Source organism: Falco biarmicus, chromosome 9 (assembly GCF_023638135.1).
Source record: "Falco biarmicus isolate bFalBia1 chromosome 9, bFalBia1.pri, whole genome shotgun sequence".
Classification (NCBI taxonomy): domain Eukaryota; kingdom Metazoa; phylum Chordata; class Aves; order Falconiformes; family Falconidae; genus Falco; species Falco biarmicus.
In genome coordinates this window covers 3936573-3961675 of record NC_079296.1, presented here as the reverse complement: position 1 = coordinate 3961675, position 25103 = coordinate 3936573, and the positions used below count along the sequence as shown (strand labels likewise).

The window sequence follows — 25103 nt, the reverse complement described above, 5'->3', positions numbered from 1 at the left end:
ACCCCCCCCACCCCCCTTTTAAAGGCAGAGAGGCGCTTTAAGGTGGACAAATAATTTTTATTCGTGCATGCAAATACATGTCAATACTGCAAACTTCTTCCATCAAGTCTCTCAAACACTGAAAAACCAGGATGCTCTACTCCGTGACCAGCCAAAGCTACAACCTCTTCACTTCAGTGCTACAGCAAACACAGCAGCGCCCCGCCGCCGGGGCCCCCCTACCTCTAACACCAAGGGACGTTACCATGGGAACTCAAAACCGAAATAAACGGAATAGAATTTACTCCCCCATATATCCCCATTTCATTTTACAGATTATTTTTTTTAAATTATAGTTTTAAATAGAAGCTGAGAATGCGCCATAAAAATGAGCATTAAATCCATCGTAGCGATGGTGCCTGCTTTATACATGATGGGTGTACACCATCTTTTATTTCATTTACATTTCAATCGAACAATAGATTTGCAAAGAAAATGTCTAATACAGACGTAAAAATATTCACACTAGAGCTTCACAATCGGTTGTACAATTGACAAACAGGCCTCTTTTCCCAAACTTTCCAGCTAAGCAAATTTATAAAATGTAATCAATGCAACAAGAAAAAAAATTTTCTTTAAAACTTCCAGGGAAAAGAATACGCAGTAAACAGTATAAATGCGGACAGCAGATGCTGCAAGCTAACCACAATACTTCTGAGTGGCTGTACAGTGGGTATGTGCAGTACAAATAAAAGCCACATGTGTTGTATCACAACTACTGTATAATGTACTTGTTTGCCCAGCTAAGAAAATGCATGCATTTCCATGCCTTGGATTAACTGAGATCTACTCTGGATAAATTGATGGGCTATGTGCAAATGACCTTGGCTTTTGGCAGTAATAAATGCAGCCAGGCTCTGTTTTATTTTCGCTTTTACAGCAAAAACTTGAGTGATTAAAAGCTTCCACAAGCATCCTTCTTAAATAACGGGGTGTAGTATTATGTTCACCTATTGGTCATTTTGATTATTCAGATTTGTTTCATCTCATCACTGACAGTTTGGGGTTTGGTTTTTTTTTTTTTTTTTCTTTCCTTGTTGTGCTCCCTTGCCAGCAAAGAGATGCATGGTGATGACTACTGCCAGTCAGCTGTTCATTTATACTGGAAAATTGGGTCATTTAAAAAAAGCACATTTATTGTGTTCTGCTTGCAGAAGAGGTCCCTCAATGAGAGGGAATTTCCTAACAAAGGGATTAAACTACAACATAAAGAATGGACTTTTACATACTATAGATAATCCGATCATTTCTCATTTTGTTACACTCTCAAATGCCACATCTTCCTTTAATAACAGTCTAATAATAATGAAAAGTCTGTTCACAAATATGATCAAGGAGCTGCTGGCATACAGTGTTTATGTACAGCAACAGGTACAACTTGACAACTTGTGCTTTAAAAAAGCAAAACAAAAACAATGTTTGGAACTATTCTGAGTTTAGATCAAGTAATTTTAAATATTCTTTCCTCAGCTGTTTCTGACCACTGTGCATTATTTTGTACCTCATCCAGCCTAGTACACTATTATACACGAACAGCATTCAGCTCTTGAGTACAGGATAAATTAAAATTTCAATTGTGTTATCAAAGCACTAAAACCTTCCAAATTAGGCTTCCACAAAGAGCAATTAAGAGCTTATTTAACATAATTAGCTGCATACAGCTTTTTTTTTTTTTCTTCTTTCCTAAATCAAATGCCAAACTTTAGTGTCCCTGTACTAGACTACCAAGAACCAATGCCAGTTTGCTTTGCAAAGAGTCTAACCTTTCCTTTGAAGGGTCTAGTATACATTCTACAATGCAAAATCTGCATAAACACTAAGAATCATTTCTTGTCACCTGTTTACAGGAACAAAATATCAGTAGCAGGGCAATCACTCTGCTCTAAGTATACGTTAAGAATGTACAGATAATTACTTTCTCACACAAGCATTCTCCCAGCACAAGCATTAGTCTCTATTAAGACCTATGTGGGAAATGAGGCAAACCAAGGAATGAATCCAGGTAGTGAGGCAACACAATTAACTTAGATACTAATAATTCCTGTATCTCTTGCATGTGAAATCCCTGCTGTACCCCTAGTGGGGGAAAAAATTTCAACAAAATAACCCAACAAAAACCCCCACAAAACAAAAAAACAAACCAAAACAACCCAAAATGCTTGTCCAAGCAAAGCAAAAGAGCCAATCTCTTTCCCCAATCTGCTATGGGCCTTTTTTTCTGACAGCACAGGTAAGTTAGGCCAAAACCTACATGGGAATCACTGCTATTAACACACAAAGATGTCACTGTATCTCAGTGCCAGAAAATAAGCCCTTCCCTAGCCCAAAGGCACCTGATTTGCAACTAGACAAATTTACACATCCTTGTTTGTGTAGGGTCAAGGGCTGAAACTTCAAAGCCAGCCAGCACTAGGCTCCCACCCATAGCTTCTCCTCGTCTGGGCACTGGAGGGCCTAGTTTCATGGCAAAAACCACACAGTATTAAAACTGTAAGACAAAGCTGGCATGCTGTTAAAACCCCCAAATAATTCTTTTTCCTGTCATTCTATATATAAAAAAAATTCAACTAAAAAATCCTAGCCTCAGTTAAGAACCAACTTTCCATATGAAGTGTATGGTCATACTAGAGAACTGCTATATCATGGGACCTCCTGCTGCAGACGAGTATATAGATACATCTCTTCTTAAATATGCCGAAATGGTTGGCAGGAATATGTTAGGCTTATGTAATTTCACTGGACAAACAGGCAAATGTGTGTAAGCAGCTTATCCCAATCCCCCTCCAGCAGAGCACAACCAAGTTTTTAAAATTGCAATTTTAAAATTAAAAAGTTAAGGTAAATACACAATCAATTTATGTAGTATATATTCACCCTCAGATCATGCTGAAGATGTTCTGTGGAGTTCTGGTGCACAGAGGGCTCTTTCCCTGAGGGCAAATAAGGACTTCTCAAACCTTTATATTTTCTCTATTTTTGTAACAAAATAGCAATTTAAAATTTAAAAATCTTTTAAAAAAATTACATCACCTTCAACATGGAAGATCTCACTGTTTAAATATCCATGAAAGAGACATACTTGTTTGCATATCTGTTTTCGAATTACATTGTACAGCAAATAATAGTATCTCAGAAGCATTTCAAAAGTAATATAAATTCATATTTACAGAATGGTCTTGGTATAAAATATACAACAATCATATTTATGTCTAACATTCTAAGTTAAAGTTAACATCAATAGGAAATAAGTTAAGGTGACAAAGGTGGTCTGGTTCTTGTATCCATTCACTTCAAGTTGCGAGTGAAACAAAGCATCAGTCTAACCCTAGCTATGAGGTGGCACTGGCTATAGGAAGGTACAGCAACAGCCAAAGGAAACTAAGAAAAGACTACTTGACTGTTTTTCTACATACATTCCTTTACATTTGAGTATTAAATAGATGTGTAAGATCTTCCATACTGACACCAGAATATCAAAACTAACCCTTGGATTTTCAGGTATATTTACAACATAATTATTTCATGGACAGGTTCATTAGGAGAGATATCAAACACCAATATTTACTTAGTCTAATCAGTAACCCTCAGGGAAATGCCAACCCCCACCCCCCAGAAGCGTGCACAAAACAATTATCAAAATCTTACCCGACCACATAGCTGTGATTTTGTAAAATAACAACTCAGACGACCAGTAACATGATCCTCTTTAAGCATTTTGCTAGCAGGAAAAGCCCTTACATGCAGTACACCTGGTGAAAGATCAGCTTGGCTTAAAATATTCCAGTACAATTTTCAGAGTAAACAACTTCACAGAAGTTAATAAAAACATAAAAAAAAAGTAAAACTTGTCACAAAAAAAAGTAACAGGACAAAGAAGATAGTAATCATCAGGAGAGAGAGTCCTGTTTTCTTTAAAAAAAAAAAAAAGTGGATTTTTCAGCTTCTCAAAAACATATGCCCAGGGCTCTAGTTTGTGTATAGTTACGAAAAACAATTTTCAGTTGACATGTCTAACATGGTTCTGTGTCACATCTTAACAGGGCATAAATTCATATATTTTTCAGTACTCTGAAGGTCAGATAATGCTATATTATTGTATTTTCAATGTCTTTGAAAATAAGTTGCCACTGAACAAGCAAAAATTAAACCTGAATATAAAATTATGATTAACAACATTTAACAAAGGTAATACAACCGCCTTAAATTCCCAATATTTAGTTTAAATAAAAAAAACAGTACAAAAAACAGCAACACCATCTTGTTAGTCAGTGCAAACACTACATACAGGGTTTTCAAAGGAAAGCCAAGAGCACCTGATACTTTTTGCCAAGTCATCTGGATTCTATAATCTCCAAGTTGAGAACTATTAATAAAAAAAAAAAAAAAAAGAAAACCCAAAATTGCTGTTACATTAGTGCATAACCTCTCAAAATGGTTGAAAATTGTTTCACGTATAACTTGGGGAAATCAATACCTAGTACATCAGCTGGAGGACTTAGGCACTTGGTTTACTTCTGATAACTTCACTTGGACAAGTAGCCTGTGTATGTGTATCTACAGTACTAAAGCAGAAATTGGGGGTGGGGTGGGAATGGAAACAAAAAGCTGCAGCAGAGCACTGCACCACAGACCTGCAAATAACGTAGCAGTGCAAAGCTAATGGTGTGTTAACCCTGTAAAAGTCTTAAGTCCAAATCTCCACCTCTCAGTCTTCAAACAGGAAACAATACTCCATGCAAAGTTCCACAACTAAAGAAAAAGCAGCTGCAACAAGACACAAGTTCTTCTCTCATGAAACAAAATAGAGACAAATAAGTTAGTCTTCCTTTCACTAGATGTATCATCGTAGGATCCTGCTAGTTTAAATAACTGAGTTGTTAGTTTTCTACAGAAGCCATTTTAAACAAGAATGGCTCAGATACCGCACCGGATTGCTACAAACTCATAAAAAGCTGCTTTAAGCTTAAGTAAAACAATGTCCAAATTCCATTCATTTGTGGAAAGTGAACACCTTACCCTAGTAAAGTAAGTTTTTTTTTTCTTCAGAATGCTAATGCGAGAGGGGCTTGAAGTATCAAAGAGTCCACAGGAAATGCATGACCCCAATATTATTTTTTTTAAAAAAAATATACATTATATAATATATATTATATATATAAAAAGCTAGTGTAAATGCTTCCATGGTGTGGTCACAAGCTGGAAAGATGAATGCCTTTCAGCTGTTAACCATCCTGCCATTTGCAACAGGCTTTAAAAAGTCATTTTTATCCTCAGACATAATGTGAGCAGTTTTCAAAATGAGGCTGCCAACACTGACTGATGTGCTGATGGGCAGGCAGCTTGCATTGCTAACAGATGTTGTGATCGGCTGACTGAAGCAAGAAGTTACGGGCAGGATTGTTTTCTGCTCCTCCCTGAGGAGAAAAATAAGTTACACAAATATTAAACAAGGACATGCACAAGTATCCGCAACTGAATTGTGTGCATTAAATAAATAATGATATAAACTCATTTTTAGCAACAGGCTAAACATCTTACTATGGAACGGTACGCTCAAGATGTTAAATGTAGTCTGCCTCATTTTTAAAGGCTGCATTATACATTAAAGACTACAGAACGTATAAACCTAAAATAGTGTATTTTAAAAACTACCTCTCTATTGAGATTTGTGCAAACAGTATGACATTTAACCTTTTGAAGTTTTTCTTGATTTCTGTTAACTATAAAAATACTTTTGCATTTTTTGCTTACTGAATGTGAAAGGTATTTTTAACAGCTGTGACACGTTTCAGTATATATGATTACAACAGTGCATACGAACAACGGTACCATCCTGTGACTTTCATACTTGTCACCTAATTCTATTTCTTAACAGGTTCTTCTCACTTCACCATGTACACACAATGCAGATGTCTAATCCAAGTCTGAGTAGGTAGGCAGTTCATCCTTAAATAATCTTGCTTCAACTATTCTGTTGCTGCTGTTTGTCTAATACTGGCAGACACTGCTGTTTTGTCTAACACTCACAGAATCACAAGGTCTTCACCTAAACTTTGTCTCTTCTGTTCCATAGATTCTTTCTGGTGCTGCTTTAGCAGATGCCCATTCTCTACAGTTGTTCCATTGAGCAGCTGATCATCTTGAGAACTAATACCTAGCTGTATATCCAGAATCTCCTACAGAAGAAAAGGAGAAAAGTCCATCAATACTGTTGCTACCAACTTTAAATTTTCCACTACATAAAGCTGATGGAAATGGGAGTCTCATCAGAAAACTCATTTTTATTTCATGCTGTTGCAATGTCTACCACATTTTACTATAGGAAAAAGAAAAAAAAACATAATTCAGAGACAGCAGTGAATTACAACAGCAGCACAAATGTCAGTTGCTAAAAAATTATTTATCAGGTGAGATATGAAGGAGACAAAGACAGTGAGAGTTGTTTCAATAATTAGGGGTAGAGGAAAGACTAAAAATAAAGGTCCTTCCACCCATATAATGGCAATTCACAATTCATACTACAGTACTGCACCACATGCCACGGGCAGAGCAAACAAAAACTGTAGCCAGTACTGTAAGCCAGTATTGGGCTGTATTATGGAATATGTTCCAGATAAGAAACTCGATTTTTCATAAGTGTATGATGCTTTACAAAGAGGACAATTGATCCTAATGCTTGGAATGAACACCAGAATATTTTATGACTGTACAGCAAAGGAGGAAATAACAGAATAAACTGGGGCAGATGCACAGAATTACAAAACAAACAATGAAGGAATAGGCAAAAGAAAAGAACAATCATTTAAATGACTTTACTATTAGAATCAGGTGAGCATAAAGTTTAAATTACATGATCACATTTAAATGTAAACTTCAGTGTAAAACGTTCTTAACTACAGTTTCGACACTGGAGAGGAAAGGGAAAGAACACACTCCACATCATTACTTGCTATCGAAAGATGAAGAGCAAAAACCTCAAAGCTACGTCAAAGAACACAGTGAGCTGTTTTTAACTTTGGTAGTATTAACCTCCAGGTACCTGAATGAGAAGTATGAGACCCCTAGTGTTAAAATAAGGCAAACGTCTGGTATCACTACAAAGACTAAAACCAAAAGGCTTTGCTATCAACATTATCTACTAATTCACAAAGAAATTTTAGAAGTGTTTTAATAACTAATAAAAGGACCCAGTGACCTCTTCAGACACACAGATTTTTGTACTTACTTCTATTTGTTCACCTTGCCCATCAGGTTCATCGGTATCAAGGGCTGACAGCTCCAGTTCAATGTCTCGATCTGGCTTTGTGTCTGCACAGTCTTCAGTATAATCAGTCTAAAAAAAGAATTGGTATGCTCTGTAAATATCAAATTGACTTTTTACCTGCTTCACGCAACACAAGTACCAAAGGGAAAACAGAAGATGCACTTCTAGGACGCAACATTTCTACAATACAGAAGAACTAGTTAGACACAAATAGAACTTCGTGCATAGACAACACAATACAAAGCTAAATCTAATCACATTTAAGTACTGAAACAGAGGGGTAAAATGAATACTGAAGCAGAAATTTCTGTGGAGTACAATGGCAGAATGTTTATGTTTGTGACACGTACAAGTAGAATGAAAAGTAACGATAGCACAAAAATGGATTGTCACGTTCTTCCCGTTTTGTAGATGGATGATTGGAGCAGCAGCATAGTGGGTGCACCTACTTCTTCTCAGGGAAATAACTAGGTGAAACAGCAGTGACTTAACTTGCACAAATGTGTTATAAATATTTGGGAATATTAAAACTAAAGAGTTTTAATTCTTAGTTAAAATGCATGCACTTATGGATACATGACAAACCTCAAAAGTTTGTTCCATCCCAATTACCCCTTTCTTTACCTCACCATTCCTCAAATCAATTTCCTTGCTTAAAAGATTTAAGGTAAGACGACTGCCTTCATCTAGAGAATTCCACTTCTGCTGCATGGCTAGTGCATTTGCCTCTCTCTGAAGTAATAATGAGTTACTTTTGGCCTATAGAAAGAAACATATCAGTTACCAATAACCACACTTAAACCATGTATTGTCAAATGGCAAAATAAATCAGCCTACAAAAAGAACAGTTCTTTTGCTAGATGGCTAACTATGCATTCTTTTAATGCATAGCATTTATTTGGTTCCACATTTGCTCACATGTATCAGTACCACTACCTTCTCCCAAAAATGGTCTTACTGATCTCAATGGAATAGCTCATATATATTAGCAGGCCTTATGCATCATATTAAGTGTTGCAGGACTAGCACCTAGTTAGCCCTTATTGATCATTTCGTTAATTGCGCTATTTTCTGTAGGCTACACTAAGAAAAGTTATTTAAAATCACTTTAATAAATCACTTTTTTTTAAAATTAAAAACCCCCAAGTGGTATAATATCTGATCTTACCTGCTGTAATTCAATACTCAACAGATCTCCAGTGCTGGAATGCTTTCTGTGACCAGACAAATCTGTAACTATGAACCTGTCCCTTTAAGAGAAAGAAGGTAAAACTAGGAATTAAAAACAAGTTATCTAAATCAAAGGCCCCATAAACTTCATTAGTCTATCCATGTTCGCTTTTTGGACAGAAATGATGTGGCTAAGATAAAGCGCTCTTCATCTTCATTGGGGCTCACAACACCCCAAGGCATTACAGGACGCAAACATCCTTATTTCACATATGGGTAAGATGAGGCAAGAAGACTTGAGAGAACCTACTAGAGATCATAGATTTTGGACATTACAGCATGGCAGTACCTGACTCCAATTCTTTGATTAGGTCTCTCAAGGGATACGTTACTAGTAATTGGGTATTATTAACTGCATTAAGTATTAAAGACTACACAAGTTTTAACCTGGTTTTTCCAAGGCTTTATGCTGGATAGGAAAAAAAAATCTTTTACTTTAAAGTTAAGAATGTCTACTAATAGTTCCAAATTTCCCCCCTCCCCCACATTAAGGATTTAGAAGAACAGCTAGCTATAGAAAATACTTCTTTTAATAGAGCACGGGAAAAAATCCATACCGTTCTGCGTAACGTGCAGATGAAGTAGAATCTGAACCATAGGCACTCCATCTTGAGTCAACAGCATTGACATAAGGGACATAATCTGCAACAAATTAAGATACCTTTCATTATCTCCTCTGTTCTTAAAATGAGATATGCAGGTGTTTTAGGTCTTTGCATCTTCATTGCTGTGGTAAGCACGAATAGGATGAAATGCTCGTGACGTATGCTGTATTGTCATATGAAGCCTGTACTTGTACCTGATACACTGATGGGTTTAGTAGCACTTCCTTGGGAAGCAGTGGCCTGAATAGGATCTGTCGTGTGATAACCCGTGCGGGATGACCTGGAGATTGCACCCCACTTGGAGATGATCGGTCCATCGCTAAACGGGATTATAGGATCTTCTTCCTTTGCCCGTCTCTGAGTTTCAAATAAATGCACTCTCCTTTTAACATCCCCGCTGTCCAAATCCTACGTATTTAGGAGACAGAAGATACATGGACTCATTTGAGGTTACTCAAGATTCCTCAGTTGACCAATAATTTTCTGATTATTGTTGCTGAATACAACAACTGCTGAAAATCTGTCCAACTAGAGAGCCAAGAAGGGCCTCAATGATTTAACTACTGACCTTTAACAGCAAACTTACCACGAGAAAGCTATTACCAGTGCTAGAAAAAATAACTTTCCTTTTCCAAGCCTGTGTTTCCAGGCGAAAAAATGTTTCCAGTATGCTTTAAGGTCCTTCAGTACCCTTTCCCATACTTGAAGGGGTCAAAGGCAGCTTGGGATGAGATTTGATTCATAGAACATACAAGTAACCTACTACACTGCATAGCGGAAAGTCTCCAAAAAGCATGAGCTCTTACCCCTCCGGAGGTAAGCTGTGTTCCATGATTCATACTACAGATTTTTTGTTTCTTAAAGTCTTTCAGTTAGCCTTTTTTTCCCTCTCATGGCAATTCAGTGATAAAAAATAAGTTGTATTTTTTGTTCACAGATCTGTTGCCATTAAACTGCTTATTAGGGGAGAACGTGCCTTCCACCCAAATAAGAGGTAGGCTAGGAAAATAGTTCACATACAGATTCTCTGTGGGTACAAAGCAGTTGAGATAAAAGTTTCTGCAGATTCTCCTGGGTCCACAGCATTTCAACTTTTCTCTGTGAGTGCACGTTGCTCTGGGGATTAACTTCAAAATAAAGATTTTCTGAAACAATGGCAACATAACAAATCCCAGAATCCTGAAAAGGCCAGTGATTCATCTGTACAAGATGGACTACTGCACATAAGCCCAACAGGAGATGTGTTTCTGCAGTGGAAACACCTGTCCTGAACTGACCACGGTGACCCTGCATTAACCAATCAAGTCTGCCACTGCAACGTATTCTGAGACTATTTTAGATCCCTCAGAAATTCTAAGGATGTATGTATACACATATACTTTTATACAAAGAACTCTGAAGAGAGACAAACAATTAAAAAGTCAAAAATTTGTATCCCACTCTTAATAATCAGAGAATACATTTAAAAACTAATGATTCTTACCAGTTTACAGACCACTGACTCAAAATATTTTGGCTTCAAGTTTGATTTACAGAGATCTGTTATTAAAATAGCTGTTTCAGACATCGGAGAATTGGCACTACATTCTGTCACTGAAGTAAATACATGTTTATTTACAAAACTGGGAAAAGATATTCCAAAATAACTTCAAATGGGCAGAACCACTTTAAAAATACTAAGAATAGAAGCTATCAAAAAAAAAAAAAAAAAAGGCTTGTTTAACTAAACAGAAGACACTTCAGCATGTAAGTATCATTACAGTAATGAGATAACATGCAGAAAACCCCTACCATTAACACGGCATTTGAATTGGCAATCACATCCTTGGGCTCTGAGTCGATAGCATTTATACAAGAGCCAATAGTGCCACAAGACCACGGTGAATAGTGAGAGAGATGGTCTTCCTCAAATTTAGTTCCACTCAAATCACTGACACTCTCTGAGAACTATAGAAAAGGGAATAAATAAGCAGTGAATAATAAAACCAGGGAATTCAGTCTTAAAATAAGAAAAAACATTTACTGCTATTTAATTATCTCAAAAGTCAATCAAGGAGTTCTGGTCACATTCAAGACTTGACTTAGGGACAACGTAACCTATTCCATCAAACTTAAAACCAGTGCAGCTGATGGCTGTCAAAGGCAGGCAAGCTTTGCCACTACAAATAACTGCCTGGTCTGCCAAGATGACAGATTGAAATCAGTGTCACTATGTTAGTGGCAGGTTTCTTCAGGCAAATACCTACAGTAATTAAACTGAGAGGAAGCCATGTATTTTCCTTTAAGATACAAGCCAGTGACAGATAGAAGTATGACTTGGAACCCTCCAATTTGGATGAAAAGGACGAAATCCTGATCTACCTTGAATGCACCCATAAGGGATTTCAGCTACATCTTCCTTACCAGGTCTTTTCTGAATAACCCCTTAAATATCATCAAGGGAACTGTCAAACCACAGCAAAGAGTACTTGGCACAATGGTTCTCAAACTAGTTTCTTGGATGCATTTAATTTACATATATAGAAAATAAATACCACAAGTTAGCGTGCTTTTGAAGAAAAAAAAAAATAATTCACTTTTGAAGAGTTTCCATTCTTGTTTACAGAACTTATCACCCAAGTACACAATGTTCTACCAACACCATTTGCCACTTTTAAGGGATATATATTCTCTAGGACTTTACAAGCATTTGCAGCTTGATTCACTCTACTCATCATGTTGTAATGCCATTTGGAGTATAAAAGGGATGGTTCTTCTTAATGGAAAAAAATTACTGTTCCCTACACAAAAACCTGGAATTTCACAAAACTCAACAAAATTAGATTTCCTTTAGTGAGGGTAAATTGAATCACTTCACTTCTTGACCTGTTTTCCACATCACCTTAATATCAAATTAAATGCATTACTAGGTATTACCTTCCTTTTGCTAGAAGATTAAATTAATTTTATGAACAATAGATGGCAGGTAGAAAATCTTTACTAGGAATATGAAATGACATCTCAGAGAAACAGGGAGGGAAAATAAAGTTGTTCTCTGGCTTCCCACCTCTGTGCTGAAATCTACACTGAAGAGAGGAGAAGGTGGTGTTGGAGATGGTGTTGCCATAGGAAGGGCTGACGATACCAGAGGAGTTTTCTGCGTGTGGTACTGTGCCCATTGCTCCGGCTTCCGTCTTAATTGCTCATCATAACCAGTCTTCAAATGACCACAAGGCTCCTAGCAATAATAAATATAGGACTGTATATCCTACCATGCTCTAATCAGAAGGCAAATACTTGCAGGGAACACACCTGGACTGCCAAATTCCCCTGGGTCTGTAAACTTCCACTGACATCACTAGAAGAATTTCACAAGGATTTGGAGAACTTGGCCCATGTATGGCAACTCAAACCTTAAATATTTAATTAAGTCAAGCAACATGTATGGGAATTAAAGAGGCAGAGAGGCTCTCATCCTAATGCAAATTTGAGTGGTCTATTTTACAGGCTCATTTTATTCAGGTTAACAACAAAACAAGAACTCTATCCAGGTCACATGTCCTGATCATGTAACCCCAAATAAATACAACAGGTCTGTGCTGATTATTCACCAACTTTTCAGCAATGACCTTCAGAACCAAGACTACATCCTTCCCTTTCTGGCTCTCACTCACCCTTGGTAAAGGCACAGTCCTCTGTTCGTTTGGAGGCTGACAAGCCACAGAGTAATACCCATCTAAAGAGTTGTATCTCTCACGTAATGATGTCTGATAGACAGATGAGTGCATCACATCCATGGGAGGTAAAGAATTGCTCCTAATAATATCATCTCGTGGGTACATCTGTGGGCGCCAGATGCGCCTGCTGTCATAAACTGGAGCATACATTCCAGAAGGGACAGGAGGAACTGGTCCATACGGCTGCGGAGGAGGAGGTTGGTAAGGAGAATTCAGTCGATCTCGAGGGGGAAATGTACTGTAATGATCGGCATATGGCACGGAAGCAGGTGGGAGGGAGGATTCTGGAACATTATTGGACCTCACAAAGCGAGGAACACAGGGAGCCACACCAGCTGGTACTGTTGGAGGTGGTGGATAATATCCTTAAAAATTGGAAAAAGGCATATTTAATGTAACCACAAACGACCCAGAATTTTACACCTTCTAAAACTGTAAATAGTGTTTATAAGTACCTTCAGAGAATGAAGTCACAATTTAAAAAACTGTTGCTGACCCTATCATTTTTCTGTGGAATATAATTTCAAGTATGACAATCGTATTTGCAGATGTAGTGCTGACCCTTTACCACCTTGACCCAATTTGGAAAATGGGGTTTCTCTGCCATTGCTCTTCTGTACTATGGTATAACTATGTAACTGAAAAGACAGCATCCTACGCTCTTCTTTATGAAGTTAAAATAGTTACCTCCAATATAAAAAGCTATATTGCTAAACCCCCCCGTAATTTCAAAGGTCCATAAATAACCATTTCACACTTGGCTTATTCTTTTTTCTTCGGAGAGAACTGTCTGAACACCTCTGCCTTCTGATTTGAGAACTTGTGAATGACCTGATGCTATAACACCTAATGGTTTGCTTAATTTAAACATGTGCACTGCAATCAAAAAAAGTGACTGAAACTTTTCAAAAATATTTGATCAGGCACAAAGATGTATAGAAGCATGCTATGCCTCTGGGTCTGAATCCTGTCTATGAATACCCTCACGAACAGGGCATGAGATGAGCAAGCCTAAATAAATGCAATTAAATGCTAATGTAAGAAAAAGTAGATGAAAGACCTTGAGGTTCAAGTTCTTCTGGATGCTGAGGTACAAGCTGCACAACATACAGCACACAAAGACAAGAACACTGAGAGCAAACTACAGGTCCCTCCCATAATCAGCACTGGACTGGATTAGTATTCCGTCAAGTGAAGATTCAACTGATATTTAAGAAACATAATTCACAAAACTGAGATAAGTTACTTCTCAGCATTCAGGCTTACCTAGAGGAAAGTTCAGAGCTATTTTTATTCAGTGCTATTCTCTCTCACCTGTCTGCGGGTACTGTGGAACTTCATATGACAGCTGAGTCCTGGGATCTTGGAAATATTGAACATTATCAGAATGTGGAGGGTAGACAGGTACTCTGGGAACAAACGGGCTGGATTTTGGAGGCACAGAATTAACTTCTGTTCCAATATTAGGAGGACCAGCTGAGGTAGCTGCTGCCTGGCTTACAGGAGTCTTGGGTGGAGAACCAATTTTACTGAAAAAGATTATCAAGAAATCATTAAGCAGATCTTTACTTATTTCAGTTAATCATCTCTTTGTGTACATTCTCATGTAATGTGGAAATTTGGGCCATGTTATTTCCTCTGGAATTTTGCTTTTCATACCCCAAACTGATACTATTATTATATCTTAGACTTTCTTGTAAGAGAACTCAGAGGCAGATATAAATGTTTTGGCATGTACCCAGAAGCTTACGTACCACTTTAAGTGTATTCTGTTAAAAACAAAGGCTTTGAAAAATTGTTTAGCGGCTCAGTGCTTCCTGGAGAAGTATCTAAAGTTTTAAGGGGAAACTCCAAAACCAGAAGGTTTCCAAGATCATTAGGGGAGTACTACGTGCACCCTTCTTGGTTTCAGGAAACATCACATTTTGAGTACAAGTTTTTTGTTTTATTTGTATGTAATAACACAACAGTAAGAAAGATACCAGACTGAGAACAACAAAATAAAAGGTAAAAGAGAGACATTTACCGTTTTATCTATATTGCATGGGAGCATTCAACAGCTAAAACAACCAGTGTTGTCTCCAAGAGCTTGAATCCACAAACACTATATAATGGTATCCGCACTGTCTTACACAAATCTGCAGCCAGTGAGCACCAGCAACAACCGCAAACCAGGACCAGAACCCAGTATCTACTCTTTGCCATTCACAAACTCCATGATAATCCAAAAGCAAAATGTTGTGCTTAGTTATATTTATGAAAAAAGTTACCTACTTTTCAGGTAGTGATTCTGTAGGGGATCCAGAAACATTCTGGCCATTGGCTCCGGTCTTCCCTCCCTTCTTGGTGTTCTCCAAAGCTCTCAAGGAGGTGTCTGCACAGCGAGGGATCAACTGGGGAACACCACTTTCTAGATTACCTATTCCGTTAGTACTTGGCACCATTTTCCCTGTTGCTTCAGGGCTTCCTATGACAGAAATTACATTTCCTGTTGTGGTTGAGACAGTGCTATTTACGCCAACTTTATTTAGAAGGGGGAATGTTCTCACTGTTGCACTGATTTTTTTGTTCCTCAAGCGATATCTATAAACACATGTACAAACACAGACAAAAGACAGACAATTTAAAAACTGCTTGTTGTAAAGTTTAATATATTTGTAAAACTAGAAGACTGAGAAGAACATGATAACCAAAAACTAAGACTTAAACCCCATTATTTTCAACAATCCGCAAATAGAACACCAATGTCTTCCTTGTAACCACAGATCATCTCTCCTCTTAGAATATCCACTCCTGCAGTTCTTTGAAAATGGATTTGTGTGAAAACACCTTCAAGAATGCAGATGTTACAGACTGTTCAAATAACTCACTTTATTCCTTAATCAGTTAAAATGTAATTAACATTCACTCTCTTGTAGGTGATATAACCAGTCCCGGACAGACACAGCCTAGACTCAGTTCCAGGAAAGGAAATTTTACTTCATATGGGGTAAAATAAAAAAACAAAACTGGAATTTATTTGCAGACATTGCTTTACTGTACCTTCAGTTTCACGTTAAGAGTTGTCACTTCAAGAGATTCACAAATCCTTCCGAATGAATAAATGTATAGAAGAGACTGTTTTCAAAATTCTATGGAGATTGCTTAGATTTAAACTGGGGGGGTTGGATGGGGGTGGGGTGGGGTTGGAAGGGGGGGGAAGTCTCCCACACTCACTTTTCAAGCTCTTCCTGAGAATGAGCAAATGTACAGTTTGTTCCTCTTGGACATCCCCCTTGCTGTCGAAGGTCTCGGCACATACTTGTTTTATATTTGCTATTTGGTTGTGGCTTTAAAAAAAAGCAAAAACACAAGACACTGCTTTTACGATTTAAGAGACATTTACATAAGAACAGGCTTAAAATATACAGAACAGCCATAATACGTTTTTACATTTTGCACCTTTAATCAGAAAACTAAGAAAATTTCTTGTTGATGGGCTAAGTACTACACCACTGTAGGGCTCTCACTACAGCAAGCTCTGCTGCATTCCATATTCAAAACAGTTAAGTTCTCAAAACCTGAATGCAGTAACAGTATCATCAATTATTCCACAGAAAAGGTCATAAATATTTCAAATCAATAGTAAGTTTACAAAGTTGCATCTTTCAGTAAATGTACATTAAGACATATAATGCAATGATTGAATCCAGTTACCTGTGGAGTTTCATGGCCTTTTCTACTATAATTCTGAATGAAATCCACCAGCCCATGTACCACAGTCTTTACAGCGACCATTGCATTTTCCAGCTGCTCCCATGTTGGAGATGCTGCATCTAAAATAATTAAAAGCAGGCTCGTCATTCTGTCAATAATTTCAGTACTATCATAAATAAGAGGCAACTCTTCTAAGTACTTCAAATCACCAAGTACTACAACAGAACTCAGAGAGCCCTGAAGAAGAGTTTATGATATACTATATTAATTAACGGGAATTTTGAAACCAGGAACAGAGGTTAGACAGGAAAATATCAAGAAGCATTTAAAAACCTTCATTTATGTACCTGGATTTGGATCTATGTTTGCCAGGAGCTCTAAATGAGGCCTCAGCCTGTTTAAGTTTGCAGGATCGCCTGTGCGCTGCAAGACAATTGTCAATTCTTGTACACTCTTTGCAAAAGATTCTGGTGACTGGAGCTGAAAACAAAGTGAGCATTAGTGTGCTGCATCTTACAACTGTGAACTACTAATCTTAAAAATATTTTCATTACACTGGTTTCTAAACACAGTATTTAGTGTCTTCAGATGGCATATAGAGAGTATCAGTGAAGAGAAATTTTATTTCTCAGCTCAGAATCTGCCCTATGAAGCTTCATCATAAGACACAAAAAAGGGAATTAGCCTTCAAGTACTAAAACCAAAAATGTCTTCGTATGAAGAATACACGACAGTGAGGAAAACTCTCTTCATTCTCGTTTTAATTAATATTTGATATGACTAAAGACAAAAAGTTAACTCAAGCAGTTCTTGGATTTTTATTATAACACTTAATAGTCAAATCTAATCCTACAAAGACAGTAAACCAATTCCTTTGACAAACCTTGTCAATAATGGATTGCATGTGTGATTTATGTGCCAAGTCACCATAAAGAAGGGAAGACCATTGTTCTGGTGATATTCGAAGTCCTGCTTCCATGGCGATGTGAACTATTTGGGCATCATGCTCTCTCCGCAAAGCCTCATAACTCCGAAACTCTTCTTTAAGTTGCATCAGAGAAGAATCTTCATCCCTTTTAGTGACCTAATAAATAGTAACAATTTAATACTACTCTTTTAACAAAAAAAATCTCCAAGTCCATCAGAAAAAACAGTTACACATGACAAATCACAGAAGTACTGCTTTTGTATATGTAGCATATACTTTGTTTTCTTCCATGTATTCATCCACTTAATTAGCAGTGCACAGGCAAAAAAGCCAGCTCCAAGTTCTTACAGCATCACAGGTGCAAAACTATACCAACTCATTACTTCCAACTAGGAAAGTACTAAGATTTAGTTAAGTCACAGGAGATATATATTTAGCAGTTCTACTATTGGTTTTTGCTACACAGTATTAGAGAGTGACTTAAAGAAACAGGAAAGTCTCTAGAAGTGACAAATAACAAAAAGGAAGAAAAACCTTAAGATATCAACATTCAAAGAACAATATTTAACTGAGAGTCCACCATAAGTAAGTAAAACTCTTAAGTTACAGAAGACATTAGTCATAAAGGAGAGCAACAGGTCTTGTTATTTTAATGTTTAGTGATGTTGTGATGATCATGTTTTTATCTGTGATCCAAAAAGAAAAAAAAAAAAAAAAAAAGACTCATGGAACCAATTTTTCATTCTTCTCCAGACTTGAAGAGTTGAGAATATTCAGTTTAAACAACCCATCCCTATATCTAGAAAATAAAATGCCTCTTCAGTGCAAAGTAGTTAGATACAGACAAAAGACAAGAGTGACAAATGTGTGGGAACGCAATGTTTGAGTTCAGGCTGACACCAATCTCTGTGTATGGTGCACCCCCTCTCACACCTGGTGTTGGGGCTAAGAAAGTTCCCAGGACTACAGTATTCCAGGTTTTCTTTAGAATGCTGGAATTGGTTTCTAAGCTTTGACAGCATCCAGGTCAGTCTGGCATGTCTGCCATGACCAACTCTTATGAATCTAAATAAAGTCAGAAGTGTCTATATTAAAACATTGCACTTTTTCCTGAAGCAGGCTAGGAGTGCCTTACAGAGGCAGGTTTCATGCATCTTTCGGGGAGATAATTTGCAGATGATGGGCAGCAGTTACTAATGAGGGCAGTAATTTCAGAATCTGTTCCAGCTAACTCCACACGTGACAATTTATTCCTTTTGCAGGGACTTTTAAATATCAAACAGCTACTTCATGGCAGTTCTGTATAAAATTTTATATAGTCTACGCTATTTGAATGTGTAGAAACTGCATTTACGTAACATTTTACAGGTGAAAGATACTAATCCTAGGTCAGGTTCTCTGGAGCTCCACTAGTTCACAGTAACAAATTTCAAGTATTGGTATTTTACCTTAAAGCATGAGGCTCTATACAGTAGCTGCACAACATGACCAATGCTTGTTTTAGAGGCCTGAGGAAATCTTGGTTCTAGCCTTTGCACAACAAAAAGTACCAGAACTTTTCTTGAGAGTGCAGAGCCATCTTCCAGTGCCAATAATACAAGTTTCAGTGCCTCCTCCTGCATAGCTTTAACACAAAAAAATTTAAAAGATAGTAAGTTAAATATATTGCCAAAAAATAGCAAGGCTATCATATATAACAGATAAGTAGAAGCATCTGAATCACCTTGAACATAATTCCTTATTACTTTTTATTTCACTAATCGTAAGAAAAAAACCCTCTGAAACATTTTAAGAGATCTTCTAGTATTCAGAAGCACTCTAAGCACAGCAAACTTGAAGAGCTAAGACTAGTTTCCAGTAATAAACACACCAGTAAGTGCAGTTTTTATACTCTTCTCCACTGTGTAGTCCTGTAGCTTTTTTATCATTTTGGACATCTCATCAATGCTACACCATGAAACTGTATAAAATAAATACGGGAACAGTACAGGAATGCTATCATCAGTTATTGTAATCAAGAGAGGCCTACTTCCAGTTTAAACAGAATTTCCTTCTCATTTCTGCGCTTGCTTCCACCACATTCTTAACTAAGAATTTGCTGTTTCTATCAAACAAACATGATCATTATAAATTTTAAAATTCAAGTGTGCCGCAATTAAAGTTAGGCTGATTGTATTTACAGCTGAAGTATGAGCAAGAGAGCATTTGCAGTTTCCTATCCAATTCTAATCACAGGCAGCAGTACAACCAGCCTTTGTTACTGTTACACTGCATTACAAACTGTGCAGAAAGCATGCTTATTTACTCTTCTTTGCCCAGATTTTTTAAATGCTTCCTCACAATTTTGAAAAACATTTAATAAGCAGGAGTGAGCACCCAAAAACTTTAAACCTGCAGATTTTTACCAACTTGTCTGGCGGATTTTTTTCCCCCCCTTCTCCTTTCTTCCTGGCAAAAAATTTGAAAACCAGAAGTAATTACATCTTCAATCAAACAGAATAAATTTCCAAAGAATTTTTTGTTAAGAAAAGGTACAGCTACATAGACGCTGTTGCAGATTCTACCGAAACCTCACCTGGTCCTAGAAACTGGCATCCTCGTGCCCTGACAGCAGCCCAGAGATTGGCAGAAAGCTGCTGAGGATTTTGGTGCTGCAAGATCAGTTCTGTAACAGTTCTCTCTCCCAGTGATCGAGCTGCCCTCATAGCTCTAACCCGACCCTCTTCCTCCACCAGCTGACAATTCACCAGTGTCACAAGCTTCCTTTGCATTGGACGGCTCAGTGCACTCTGATTCAAGCTTGCAACACCTTCAAAGAAAGAGAGAAAAGGCAAACTATTGCTTCTAGCCAAATTCTTCTGGGTAACACAAACAAAAAGGTCTAATAGTATGTGTTTTTCTCTAGGACTTGGATACTAGTCACAGGTATCTTCCCTTCTCCTAGGCAGCTCTATGTAATTACCAAAAATAATTTTAAGTGTTAAATTGACATCAAACCCATCCTTGGAGGAAAGTTCAGCTTTACTACAAAGTTAGCCCCCAGGTAATATTATTAAATTAAAAAAAAATCTTCTGTAAGCTTCAAATAAAACAAAAATAATCAAGTGTCACAGGTGTAAATAAGCTTTTAAAGACATAAAGGAAATTTTATTACAAAAATGAAAGGATCATCTCACTGATGTCTAAAATGAGTGCTGAAAACACAATGCTGTTAAAAGCAAGCTACATCAAAATTCCGCTGTTGAGCAAACTCACCTTTTCCTCCACTTAATGGCTTTAAGTAGAGTGCCAAATCCTCAACACATTTCTTTGCTACTTCATAATGTTTGTTCTCTCCTACATTACTCAACTTTACTGTCTGATGATCAGGTACCTAAGAAAATGCAAAAGGGGAGCAGGGGGAAGAAGAATTGTATTTACCCAGCTGACCTATCTGATATGCCTGTGATTGTACCAACATCACTACTATTAAATTACATAACACTGCAGATGTACGGTGCTTTTTAGAGAAGTGAAAGACAGGACCAACCCAAGGTATGTAGGATGTAATAAGGAATAAAAATAAAGGACTAAAAATTAGGATCAGGGTGATGAAAGACTATTTTGGTTAGTACTCAACACATTAAGAACAAAAGTAGGATAGAAAACAGTAACCAAGGTTTAATGAGAAGGTACTTAAAAGATGAATGAAGAACACAAGATTTGAGAGGATGATCAGTGTACGAGATCAGCACAATTTACTACAGACACACAAGCAAAGTTTTAAGACAAAAATAACTGGCAAGAAAAGAATATGAAAAAGCAAAGTTAAAAAATAATTTAAGCGTAACTTGGGCATACTGAAATCTTCAAGGGAGAACTAGCAAACTTGGTGGAAAAAACTCATAGAGTAACAAGGTCAGAATGAAAACAGAGAGTATTAGTCAAAATACATTAAATTGAAAGATGCTGCAAGAAGTTAAGAGACAAAGGAAAATGAATGTTGTAAGATCAAGTCAGTGATTTGACACAAACTTAGAAATAAAAAAAATTAAAGGAGCATGGGAACTTGTGAGAAACAAAACCAGTGAAATAGTGTTATTACCAATAGCTGTATCAAGGCACGTGGTAAGACATTAAAAAGCAAAGTAAAAAGCATCTTCTTACTGCATCACCCAGGTGTTATGATGAGAGTAATATGTAAAAGCATATGAATCAGCATAAGGTAAACAGACTTTATTTAGTCTCCATAAAGCACAGTAGTGATTATGTAATCGCTGTTTTGCCACTGCTATGAGACAGCACAGGGAACATTCCTGGCCTGATTAGGCAGTGTCTGAAAATGCAACTGAAAAGCCACCATCATGCACATTTTTTTAAAAAATAAATTATACACACACACACACACACTTCTGAAACTTGGTTAAACAGCTAGCTACTTTCGAACATGTGACATGTAGAAATGAGATTCCTTGCAAGAGTACAATGAACTGAACGGGTGCAATCTGCAGGTCCACTTTTCTAATGACAACTGTGACAGATAATTGTCTATTTCCTAATGGGTATTTTTCTCCAGTCACAGTTCAAGAGCCTTTTTAAACCAGAATTAATCTTACAACTAGAACACATTTTCATTTTATGAGAAGAGGATGGTCATGAAAACAGTGTGGTTGCTTTTAGAGTATGCATGAACTTCTAAATATTACAAAGTTACAGTCCTACCATTTATTTTTTTAGACTAAAATGAGGGAAAGTGATCAGCACACGTATTGCAACTGGCATGTAAATGGTAATAACATGAAGTGGCATAACAAAGAGCTGCTTAAATCATACCTGGGCTCCAACTAACTGGAGGAGTGCAAAGTTTACAGGAAGCACATCGATGTCTGTATTGATGACAGTCTGGTCGAAAGGACATGCCTTGCGATGAAGCTTGTTCAGGCAGGTCTTACAGACAGTGTGAGAGCAACCTAAGCTGATGGGTTTGTGCACATTCTCATCAAACTCGTTGTAGCAGATTGGGCAGGACAGAAATTCTGTCCACTGAGCTGCCTGCACAGGCATTGTGGAAGCTGGACACTTGTTTAGCAGGCTAGCAGACCATTATTTCACTGTACTATGTTTTGGCAGCTGTAAGTGAATAACACAGTATTTAAAACATGCTTTCTGGTAATTTAGAATGACTCTTAATTAAAAAAAAACCAAAACACTATTTCAATGTTTTACAGAATAAAACCAAATCCTTATGCTGAAGTACTCAAAAACCCAACTTTGTGTTAGTTCAATAATTGTACCAAAAAAGGCTCATGAACGGAATTCATGCAGACTACCGTAAGCTGAAGTTGAACCTATTCACAATAAATGGCATTAAAGTTCTTCTCACAGAATTAAATACACCTTTAGCGCAGGAAGAGGAAGACATTTATTGGCACAGGAAACAGGCGTGAATCATGGTAACCTTCTCTCACACTCTCCCACCTAACCTCAAGTCTTCAAAACCCTGAAAGCACTCCCTGGTTGTAGAATGGGCCTGGGGTGGGGAAAAGACACAGATATTTGTGTTTTTATTCTCTTTGGGGGTGGGTGAGTTAAAATGTTATTTCCATTTGAGGTAGAACAATGTCTTCCTTCTGCATATCTTAATCAGACACCAAACTAAAAAAAGCTTTGCTCTTTTTTTTAAAAGACACATTTTCCCTTTCTGTAAAAGACAAATCAATTAACAAAAGTTAAGAATCATAAGAAAACACTAAAAGAATGAGAGATGAGTTTTTAGTTATATGATTCTCTTGGGTTACTTCCCCCTTTTCTCCCAAGAACGCAGTGGAACACTGAAGGGCACAGGTTACTGTATTCAGTTTTGCTTTTCACAGCTGTACCTTACACAACAATGCAACTCCACTTCCTTGAACTCACAGCGAGAAAATCTCTAATGTGTTGAAAATTCAGGTATTTAAGACAAAATTTATGGAGGCAAGCAATAACTTCAGCTGTCTTGCTATTGAGTCTTTTCTCTTGAAGCATCTCACTGTGCAGGAGTACCATGTAAATCATATACATATAAATGTAGTCCAAAGAAAACACTGAATTGTTCTGAAAGGAATTGTTCTGAAAGACATTCTATCTTCTAGAACTTACGTTCCTGAAAAAGATAACAGACCTAAGAAGTTCATCGAAGCCACTTACATTCAAGCTTTCATCATGAAGATTTAAAGTCACTCTTCATCTAAGAACCGAACAGCCCCACCCTTTGGTGCAATGATGTTGACTTTCTGTGCAACCTAGAGACCTGTTAGTTCACTTCAAGGCTATGAACAAGCTTCTCCTAGCTGCTTGTTAGAAATACAAACACACAAATGTTTTAATTACATGTTTAACATTTTTTCCCCCCTCTCCAATGACAGAAAAAAGGTAATTGTTTTGAGGAAGCTGAGATCTCCCCTTCGCATTTGAATTCAGTAACTCTCTACTGCAATTCCATTGTTCACAGTGCTACAGTTTAATTAATGTTAAAGTATTGGACCATTGAAATAATTACTAGAACACCAAATAGACTATCTGTGGATGTATTTTATGTTAATTATGACCATCTGTTTAGAAATTGTATTTAGTTCTATGAACATTCAGTGCCCTTTAAGTAACAGGATACTCGTACAAAATGTCCTTATCTCAGTGAGCTTTTCAATATAATGCAGTGAATTTTACCCCAAACGAATTCCCATAGTAAGTGTAAAACACAACCACCTGAAAGCTGAACCTGTCCCTTCGAAACCAAACTGCTGAGGTAATACTTTCAACACCAGCCAGAATATTCACATGCACTGGATGAAACAGATTTTCATCCAACTTCAAGGAAAGCACAATCAAAGCTCTTGCAAGGATGAAAAAAACCAGCAGTCCTCTTTAATTTGCTATTACTACATGTGTCTTTTAACCAAGGAAATTCAAAAGCAAAACAAATAATAGCAAAACCAAACAATGAGCCAACATGCCTAGAAAGATTTTTTTAAAATTCCTCTCTAAAGAATCCCACCATTTCCTTCAGCACACCTCCTTCAGCTTCCCTGCCAAAACAGCACTACGAGATGCACAGAATTGCAGCGTAGACCCTTGCAGTAAACACTTCAAAATTTTTGCCAACATTAACAGAAATGTCAAGATACTAACACCAACACTGCTGCTGACCTGGGAAAGATATTGGTGCTTTTTCACCTGTCTGTGTGACACAGGTAACAGCACAAATTAGACCACTCTGGGACGTGTGCTATTATTATGACTCACATAGGGAAAAGTTTTAAGAAAAGGCTAGCACACACACAGCTCAATTGCTACTGTCACTAACGATCTCCTAATAAACAGTCTCTATTTCCACACTGCTCATTAATTATCTCCAACACAGGAATCTCTGCTCTGAAACAGTACCCACATTCAGTTTCCACAGATACTTCAGAGACTTGCAAGAAACAGCCACCTCTCTATTTAGCAGCTTTTAAAATATAGTTGGTTGTTTTCCTGACCAGCATAGAAACAAATACAACAGATTCTTAAAAGTGTGCACCACTGATTTTTAAAGATCTATTTCTGGGTATTTAATCATCATAAATGACAGATTCTACTAAGCATGTGTTGACCTTCAGATTTCTTGA

General features: G+C 37.2%; 1 protein-coding gene and 1 non-coding gene across 8 annotated transcripts in view; both read right to left on the bottom strand.

The window, feature by feature from the left end:
• Window positions 1-36: 36 nt before the first annotated feature.
• Window positions 37-25103, bottom strand: part of RC3H2 (ring finger and CCCH-type domains 2) — a 31203-nt gene continuing 6136 nt past the window's right edge. For 2 of the 7 annotated variants that reach the window (XM_056351193.1, XM_056351194.1), the window contains exons 2-21: window positions 22291-22587; window positions 20734-20851; window positions 20054-20287; window positions 18927-19102; window positions 17434-17634; window positions 16898-17030; window positions 16551-16669; window positions 16071-16183; window positions 15129-15437; window positions 14169-14383; window positions 12792-13219; window positions 12185-12355; window positions 10930-11085; window positions 9333-9546; window positions 9091-9175; window positions 8472-8553; window positions 7928-8062; window positions 7265-7372; window positions 6067-6215; window positions 37-5453 (exon numbers count right to left, since the gene is read on the bottom strand). In XM_056351193.1, coding sequence (XP_056207168.1) covers window positions 5255-5453; window positions 6067-6215; window positions 7265-7372; window positions 7928-8062; window positions 8472-8553; window positions 9091-9175; window positions 9333-9546; window positions 10930-11085; window positions 12185-12355; window positions 12792-13219; window positions 14169-14383; window positions 15129-15437; window positions 16071-16183; window positions 16551-16669; window positions 16898-17030; window positions 17434-17634; window positions 18927-19102; window positions 20054-20287; window positions 20734-20851; window positions 22291-22521 — 3576 coding nt within the window. In that variant the 5' untranslated portion in view covers window positions 22522-22587 and the 3' untranslated portion in view covers window positions 37-5254. The remainder of the gene's footprint in view (window positions 5454-6066; window positions 6216-7264; window positions 7373-7927; window positions 8063-8471; window positions 8554-9090; window positions 9176-9332; window positions 9547-10929; window positions 11086-12184; window positions 12356-12791; window positions 13220-14168; window positions 14384-15128; window positions 15438-16070; window positions 16184-16550; window positions 16670-16897; window positions 17031-17433; window positions 17635-18926; window positions 19103-20053; window positions 20288-20733; window positions 20852-22290; window positions 22588-25103) is intronic. The other 5 variants (XM_056351199.1, XM_056351195.1, XM_056351196.1 and 2 more) reach the window with 5 other exon arrangements.
• LOC130155649 (small nucleolar RNA SNORD90) lies at window positions 17119-17232 on the bottom strand. The gene has a single exon (XR_008824144.1). It is a non-coding gene; the product is annotated as a small nucleolar RNA SNORD90 (small nucleolar RNA).